Here is an 8,914-nt window from a genome sequence, read left to right on the forward strand (position 1 = left end):
AGGAAAGAAAACTATGTGAAAAGAAATAAGATAATGTAGAAAAAATAGAGGAAAGTGTAAACTAAAAGAAGAGATAAGGGAAAGGAAAAGAGAACTATAAAAAATTATGGTAAAAACAACAAAAAAAAAGAAATGAGGATAGAAAAGAGAAGCTAGAAAAGAGAAAAATGCAGAGTAGAGAAGACAAAAAATGAAAGAGAAGTGTAAAGAAAAATAAACAAGAACATACAGGAAAAAACAACGAACACTAGAAAAGAGAAAAAAGGAAAAGAAAAAAGAGGAACAAGAGAAACACGAGAAAAGGGAAGGAAAAAACAGGAAAATAAAAGAAAAAGCAAAGAAGAAATAGGCAAGAGAAAGGGGAGATGGAAAGGAGAGAAAGAAAAAAGCGAAAAAAAGAAAAAAGGAACGATGAAAACAGAAAAAATAAGAGAATAATAAAATAGAAAACAAGAAAAAAGGATAGAAAAAGTGGTTCCAAAATTCCTAAATTCCAGGATTTCAAGATTCCAAGGTTGCAGGATTGCAGGATTGCAGGATTCCAGGAATCCAGGATTGCAGGATTCCAAGATTCCAGAATTACAGGAATCCAGGATTCCAGGAATCCAGGATTCCAGGAATCTAGGAATCCAGGATTCCAGGATCGTAGGATTCCAGGATTCCAGAATACCAGGATACCAGGATTCCAGCATTCCAAGATTCCAGAATTCCTGAATTCCAGAGAGATTCCAGGGAGATTCCAAGAGGATTTTAGGAGGATTTGCGAAGGTTTCAGGAAGATTCCAGGATTGCACGAGGATACCGAAGATTCCAGAATTCCAGCGGGATTCCAGGCGGATTCCAGGAGCATTCTAGGAAGATTTCGAGAAGTTTCCAGGGTTCTAGGAAGATTCCAGGGCTCTTGGAAGATTCCAGGCAGATTACAGCAGGATTCCAAGATGCCAGGGGGATTCCAGGATCTCAGGAGGATTCCAGATGGATTACAGGAGAATTCCGGGAAGATTCGAGTATTCAAGGATGCCAGGAGGATTTCAGGATACTACGAGGTTCAAAAAGGATTCCAAGACTCCGGAAGATTCCAGAAGGATTCCGGGAAGATTCTAGGAAAATTCCAGGAGTACTCCAGGGTTTCAGAACGATTCCAGAAGGATTCCAGAATGCCATAATTTCAGGAGGATTCCAGAAGTATTTCAGGAGGGATTCAGGAGGATTCCAGAAGAATTCTGTGAGGATTCCGGTAAGATTCTAGGATACCAGGAGAATTTCAGGAGGATTCTGGGAATATTCCAGGAGTATGCCAGGAGGATTCCAGGATTTCAGGTTGGTTCCAGAAGGATTTCAGAGAGATTCCTGGAAGATTTCGAGATACCAGTACGATTTCATGAGGATTCCAGGTGGATTACAGGATTCCGGGAAGATTTTAGAAAAATGCCAGGAGGATTCGAGAATTCTAGGATTCTAGGAGGATATCGGAAAGATTCCAGGGTTCTAAGAAGATTCCAGGCAGATTACAGCAGGATTCCAAGACGCCAGGGGGATTCCAGCATCTCAGAAGGATTCCAAAAGGATTACAGGAGAATTCCTGGAAGATTCCAGTATTGCAGGATGCCTGGAGGATTTCAGGGGGATTCCAGGATAATTTTGGGAATATTCCAGGAGGATTCCAGGATTTCAGGAGGATACTACGAGGTTCAAAAAGGATTCCAAAACTCCGGAAGATTCCAGGAGGATTCCGGAAAGATTCCAAGAAAATTCCAGGAGGATTTCAGGGTTTCAAGACGATTCCAGAAGGATTCCATAATACCATAATTTCAGGAGGATTCCAGAAGTATTACAGGAGGGATTCAGGAGGATTTCAGGAGGATTCCAGAAGGATTCTGTGAGGATTCCGGTAAAGTTCCAGGATACCGGGAGGATTTCAGGAGGATTCTGGGAATATTCCAGGAGGATTCCAGGTGGGTTCCAGAAGGATTTCAGAGGAGTTCCGGGAAGATTTCGAGATATCAGGAGGATTTCATGAGGATTCCAGGTAGATTACTGGAGGATTCCGGGAAGATTTTAGAAGGATGCCAGGAGGATTCGAGAATTCAAGAATTGTAAGAGGATTTCAGAATGATTCCAGAAGGATTCCGGGAAGATTCCAGGAAGCGTCCTGGAGGATTTTAGGATTTCTGGAGCATTACAGAAGAAGGATTCTAGAAGGATTACAGGATTCCGGGAAGATTCCAGGAGGATTCCTGAAGGATTCTAGGATTTCAGGAAGATTCCAGAAGGATTTCAAGAGGATGCAAAGAAGATTCCAAGGCGGTTCTAGATAGTTTTCCAAAAGTATTCCTGGAGGATTCCAAGAGAATTTCAGAATTATGCCAGGAGAATTCCAAGAGGTTTCCAGAAAGACTCCAGGAGTATTTCATAAGGATTGCAGTTGGGTTCCAGGAGAACTTCAGGAAGATTTCACGTGTCTAGGAGGATTTCAAAATTCCAAGAGAATTCCAGGAGCATTCTACGAAGGTTTCAAGTGGATTCCAGCTTTTACGTAGTATAACGAGGAGGTTCCTACAAGATGCCAGGAGGATTCCAAGAGGATCCCATGAAGATCCCAGTAAGATCATAGGAAAGTTCCATAATAATTCCAGTATTCCAAGAGAATTGCAGGATTTCAAAAAGATCCCACGATGGATTCCAGAAATCAAGAATTTAGGGATTCAAGGATAAAAAATTACAAGTTTTAAGTTTTCATGGATTAAAAAAATAGTTTGAAGCATCCTTTCACAATGATAAAATATGCACATTGTCGCTACACGTTGCCGCCGTTATCTAGAATAACAGATGTTGACAAATAGCCCATTTTCCCCCTCATTTTCTACTTAAAACAGTCCCACCACCTCCTACAAACGACTGAAACGAACTAATTAACATTCGCACCACCATCACTTCAATTAATCTCAACGAGCAGCGTGTCTCTTATTAGTGCACGTGATAAATTCTTTGCCACGGCTTCCTTGGATGATCGAAGAAGCAAGCGCCGCATGATATCTCGGCCCATTGGAAAATATTAATCGCCTGCCTCGAACGCTAAAACCCGTTCAAAATATCGTTTTCCATCAAGCCACTCAAGTGGGGGCCAACCTTAACCTACATTTTTCACCAGACGAGCAGGCTCGTTCCATTTCCGTCCGGGAGTGAATGATTGCGAGATCGAGAGGCAAATTAGGATCATTTGTTAGAACACTGATACGGTGGAGATTAAACTTTGATGGAGCTGCTTGGTTGTTGGTTGTATGCTCCGATTGTGCGTGTTACTGGTATGGTTAAATATAAAATTGATTAAAACAAATGCATAACCGTTTTCGAAAACAATTACACGGACAATTTCCCGGTGAATCTTTCACTCATCAAAGTTCGTTCATCTGATTATCAAGCACCTGATCCTAATAGTTGAACTAGTTTGCTTTTTACCTTCACCCTGCCTACCGGAAAAAGCTCAAGCGGGCCTTGCCGCAGGCCTGCACTTATCGTGATGAGCTCCTTTCTGTTTCTCATCCTTTCCAAAGACGACATGGGGAATCTTCTTTACCCATTAGCACCTAGTAAGCCATGACTCAGGACTATAGCTGCACACAGATCACTGGCGATGATGGTGTAGGGCACACCTTGGTACTAGTTAGTGCAAGGCCAACTGTGATGTGATATGAGCTTGAGCGACGTGGGGGAGGAGAGTGGAAATGACATTTCAACTTTTTGTTGCAGTGTTGCCGTTTTGTTGCTGCATGATTGTTGGCCATTTGCTCGTTCGTGAGTGGTGTGTGTGTGTGGGTTGGTGATTATTTTCGACTTGACTCACCGCTTGCTACGACGATGCCCCTGTCAGGTAAAGGAGGTATTTATGATGATGGAATGAGAGTACCGAGATGATGATCTTGGTATGTTGGGTGAGTTGCGTTGGAGCAACCCGGACCAAGTATGTAAAAGCAGATGAAGGGTGTTTGTTTATGGAAATTGAACAATTTCATACTTTTAAAGTGTCTGGTTGTAGTTTGCTCGTGTTCCTGCTTTCGAGTTGCACTAGAAGAGTTTTATAATAATTGGTTTACTGGATGTTGGTCTGGTCTGGGATTGGGGATTGGTGAAGTGATGCAAATCAGCAGTTGGTTTCCTCGAAGGTAAAAGCGAACGAATACATCCTACCAGTTTGAACATTGTTTCTGTGCAGATAGTGAAATTGGATTGCTGTGATGCAGGCAAGTGCAATCTTGCTGAGAGATCCAGACTCGAGTTTGCTTAATTTGATAAAGATACGTAATTTAAATTGAATTTCGGTTTTCGACTGCAGAGATAACCACAACCAGCAACATTTATTTTTTCGAAATGATGAAAAAATACTTTCTGCAATGCAGTTGAGGTTGTTATGATATGATTGCAAGGCCTACTTATTTTGTCGATTCGATCGTGGTAGCAACGTTTCGATTATATTTTTCATCCATAACTTCATAATCTGAGATCTTCCTGGGGCTAAACCATTTCATTACAATCAGCGTGCCAAAGAGCTCCCTCTCCACAAATCTGATCCACGCGACTCTTGCCGTGCACTCGTGGATGGTGGATTATTAATGATTTTCGCTCCGGGTGATTTTACAATCATGCACGGGGCTCCCCAGTTCGGAAAGGCGAAAAAAATAACGTTCGTCAATAAGTCATTACCCATACTTCGACAAACACCCCCACATTTACTCGTACACGTAACGACATTTTTATCTTCGCCGCTCCAGGCTCACGACGTGTAATTCGAAAAATGGATCCTGCGACTCCGGTCCCCGCCACACTAGACCAGAAAGGTTTCACATCTTCTGCGTGTACAAATTATGCTACCCGCTATGAACACTTACCGTAAACGGCCAATCAAATTACGGACCAGACCCGGATGAGCGCCCAGACGTGATGGGATATGAAAAATTTTAATCCCTTTAGGCGTGATTTCAATTTGCCCATCTAGTAGGCTGATGGTTTAATCGGGTAATTAAATTATTATCTGCTGGTTGCGGGTCGCACATGGTCCGTCGACAGCAACAATAACAATAGAACCATCCAAGTAGGCTTGTAGTTGAGCGAACCATTGTGTCCGTCGTCAGTTCCAGCGTGATAGGGTGGAAGGGTAAAAATATCGTATCAATCATGGTTGATGACATGGAAAGAAATCGATCGGGGAAACTAAATTGAAACCAGTAGGTTGAGTAAATCATGGGAACTCGTTTAAATGATTTTTTTTTCGTTGTAATATTTTCCACTCCACAACGAACAATCGTCTAGCTGGATTTGTTTCGTAGATCTTTTCTCAATAAAAAACCCCTAAAGAGTCGAATAATTAATTTCAAAAGGTAAAGCACAGTCAAAAGTAGATATTGCTCATTTCGCCAGTCGAGTGCGCCGCCAGTAGGCGGTGACAAAAGTCGGTCCAAGTCTTTCATTATTATTTCGATCGTAGTGTCAGGCGTGAAAAGAGCGTCAAATTACAGCAAATGAACTGTGAAATCGTCCCGCAGCTGGCGAAGCAATGAACGCCGCTGAGTTATTATGACAGAAAAGGTAGCAATTTATTTCCATTGAGACGAGACTGCAAGTGGACTGCTGCTAAATGTGGCAAAACGGTGAGTAATTTGTTTGCTCGTTATTGTGCGGCAAAACTTGGACTGAATTTGATTCTTTTGGCAGTGCAGGGATGAAAATGGTACGACGTAGCGCAGCGACGAAACAACTCCGTAGAAACATCTCAACCGTAGATTAGGAACTAAGCTGTCGCTTTTAAGAAGAATAATTGCAGTTTTATTTAGCCCCGAGCAGCCTCTACTATGATGACCGCATTCATACACAAAATGTTAATATGAATTGGCAGTGACCATGGTGGGAAGCCACTGAAAAAAGCTATGTTGACGTTGAAGTTAAATAGCTTAGGGGCGTATTGCAGTAAATTATTTTAAAGTTGATCCTGTCGATGGGACCAAAATTTCAGTTGAAATTGCAGCAAAATTTGAAATAGATCAGTTTCATTATGCCAATTACCCTCCGTTAAATGAGTGAACACTTTCATCACTCATTTTTAACTATTTCCATAAATAAACCACACGGACGATGACATTGTATCAGCTGATGAACCGTGAAATAGCGCTGTAATTACTGTGTTCCGTGCTCTGAAAATCAATTTCGGATCATTTTCGGTGACTATTCAATACAAATTTGTGGTTGGTGTCGACAGCGTTGGCGCACAATTTTGGGTTGAATCCTGTGTTTTCGTCGTAATTATTGACCGATTCGGAATCAATTGTTTGGAATTGGAGGATATTTACCGAACCGACAGCAGCGAGAGGCTGCAAGCTGATGCAGGAATTCTAGTGAAAGCGTTTTTGCTTGGTTGGTCTCTTCTGCTAGGTAACACGACTGAATCAAATCTTCATTCGGATAAATCAAGAAGCAGTTATTTTGTTTGTCGTGAATTGGAACTAGCACAGAAAATGGAGACATAATTATAAGACGTAGATTGTTGATCACAAGAATTGAAAACATACCTACCTGCAGCACTCCGAAAAAACGAGTGCAGTAAGTCTGCAGCTTTCGTTTTCTTCCTGGACATTAGTCGGAACCTTGTTAAATAATTACTGATAAATTTTCTCCGTGAAATAATTGGTAAAACAAAAGAATATTCCGTAATAATAATATCGCGAGTCGAAAAATTTGCTGACTTTGACTAGTGAATAAAAAAATATTTACAGCAAAAAATATCCCGTAGCAATAATATCACGAATAGAAATATTAGCTGAGTTTGATCGGTTAAAATAGTATTCAGGCCATAAATATATTCCGTTGCAGTAATATCACGAATCAAAATATTAGCAATATTAGTACTAATTTTATGTCAATGTACCGCAATACTTTCGCTTAGTTAGGTAATGCTGAAATAGAAGTACATAGCTTTAAAAGAATTCAGGGGTAGTTGTCGGTGATAGCTACATACGGTGAACGTTCCATTTGAGTCAGTATATTCTGATTCCTCCATAGCGCTAGGAAAGTGTATCAAAAAGAGAGCTGAGTACTTCATGTTTATCAGACGAGTATTCAAATAACTTTTTGAGTCAAGCATTCCACCAAGGGGTTCCTCTAGAAACACACCTTACTCGCAGCGAACAGATTTGTGCTGCTTAAGTATTCGATCAATTCAGTGCTTCTTGATATCTGAGCTGCCCTAAATTATGTGATGGGCATTTGAATTTTCCCTTCGAACACAGTATGATACAACCCTTTTGAAATTATCAGTAGGCCATTGATCCATTATGTTAAAAATGCCGAATAATGTTAACTGCGATAACATAAATAATACGAGTTTTAGGGTCGGGTTAAAACACATACCAATAGCATTATTCGCAGTAAACATATTCGAGGCATTTCACGGGCAACTGTCATGTCATATATGTTGAATGCTACATAGACGGGGCTAAGTAGGTGTCTAATATAAAAGTATGCTTTATGGAAATACAGCTCTATGATAGTGCACAGGTCGAACATCCGACGTCTACCAGCGGTAGAAATAGGCAAAAGACGACAAATAAAAGATTACGAACACCATACAACAGATGAAACACAAAATACAAAGGAGAGTAGACAAAGTTCAAAACACAAAAAACATCACACCCAAGACACAAGATACAAGATTCAAGTCACAGGGAACAAGACACAAGACACAATACACAAGACACACGACACATGACACACGACACACGACACACGACACACGACACACGACACACGACACACGACACACGACACACGACACACGACACACGACACAAGGCACAAGACACACGACACAAGACACAAGACACAAGACACAAGACACAAGACACAGGACACAGTACACGGGACACAGGACACAGGACACAGGACACAGGACACAGGACACAGGACACAGGACACAGGACACAGGACACAGGACACAGGACACAGGGCACAGGACACAGGACACAGGACACAGGACACAGGACACAGGACACAGGACACAGGACACAGGACACAGGACACAGGACACAGGACACAGGACACAGGACACAGGACACAGGACACAGGACACAGGACACAGGACACAGGACACAGGGCACAGGACACAGGACACAGGACACAGGACACAGGACACAGGACACAGGACACAGGACACAGGACACAGGACACAGGACACAGGACACAGGACACAGGACACAGGACACAGGACACAGGACACAGGACACAGGACACAGGACACAGGACACAGGACACAGGACACAGGACACAGGACACAGGACACAGGACAAAAGACAAAAAACAAAAGACAAGACAAAAGAAAAAAGATCAAAGACAACAGACAAAATTCAGAAGACAAAAACACAGAAACAAAACGCATAGACATAAAGACAGAAACTAAAATGGCAAAAAACACAAAACAATAAGACCAAAGACACAAGAGAGAGAAAGGCAAATGGATTTTAAGATAAAGGACAATGGTAAAAGGACAAAGGACAGAGGACACAGGATAAAGAATAAAGAATAAAAAAGGATAAGGACATAAGACACAAGACACAGGACACAGGACACAGGACACAGGACACAGGACACAGGACACAGAACACAGGACAAAAGACAAAAAACAAAAGACAAGACAAAAGAAAAAAGATCAAAGACAACAGACAAAATTCAGAAGACAAAAACACAGAAACAAAACGCATAGACATAAAGACAGAAACTAAAATGGCAAAAAACACAAAACAATAAGACAAAAAGACACAAGAGAGAGAAAGGCAAATGAATTATAAGATAAAGGACAATGGGAAAAGGACAAAGGACAGGGGACACAGGATAAAGAATAAAAAAGGATAAAGAATAAAAGATAAAGAGT

At 41.4% G+C, this 8,914-nt stretch overlaps 1 protein-coding gene across 1 annotated transcript; it reads right to left on the minus strand.

Moving 5' to 3' along the window:
• Positions 1-6,934: 6,934 nt before the first annotated feature.
• Positions 6,935-8,422, minus strand: LOC131676239 (sperm mitochondrial-associated cysteine-rich protein-like). The gene is made up of 2 exons (XM_058955360.1): positions 7,905-8,422; positions 6,935-6,944 (listed from the first exon to the last, which is right to left on the minus strand). The coding sequence occupies exons 1-2, from the start codon at positions 8,420-8,422 to the stop codon at positions 6,935-6,937; spliced, it is 528 nt and encodes a 175-aa protein (XP_058811343.1).
• Positions 8,423-8,914: the final 492 nt, after the last annotated feature.

This window comes from Topomyia yanbarensis, chromosome 1 (assembly GCF_030247195.1).
Source record: "Topomyia yanbarensis strain Yona2022 chromosome 1, ASM3024719v1, whole genome shotgun sequence".
Classification (NCBI taxonomy): Eukaryota; Metazoa; Arthropoda; class Insecta; order Diptera; family Culicidae; genus Topomyia; species Topomyia yanbarensis.

Excerpts from the sequence above, each read along its gene's own strand:
- LOC131676239 (XM_058955360.1), bottom strand. The coding sequence starts at position 8,422 with ATGCGTTTTGTTTCTGTGTTTTTGTCTTCTGAATTTTGTCTGTTGTCT.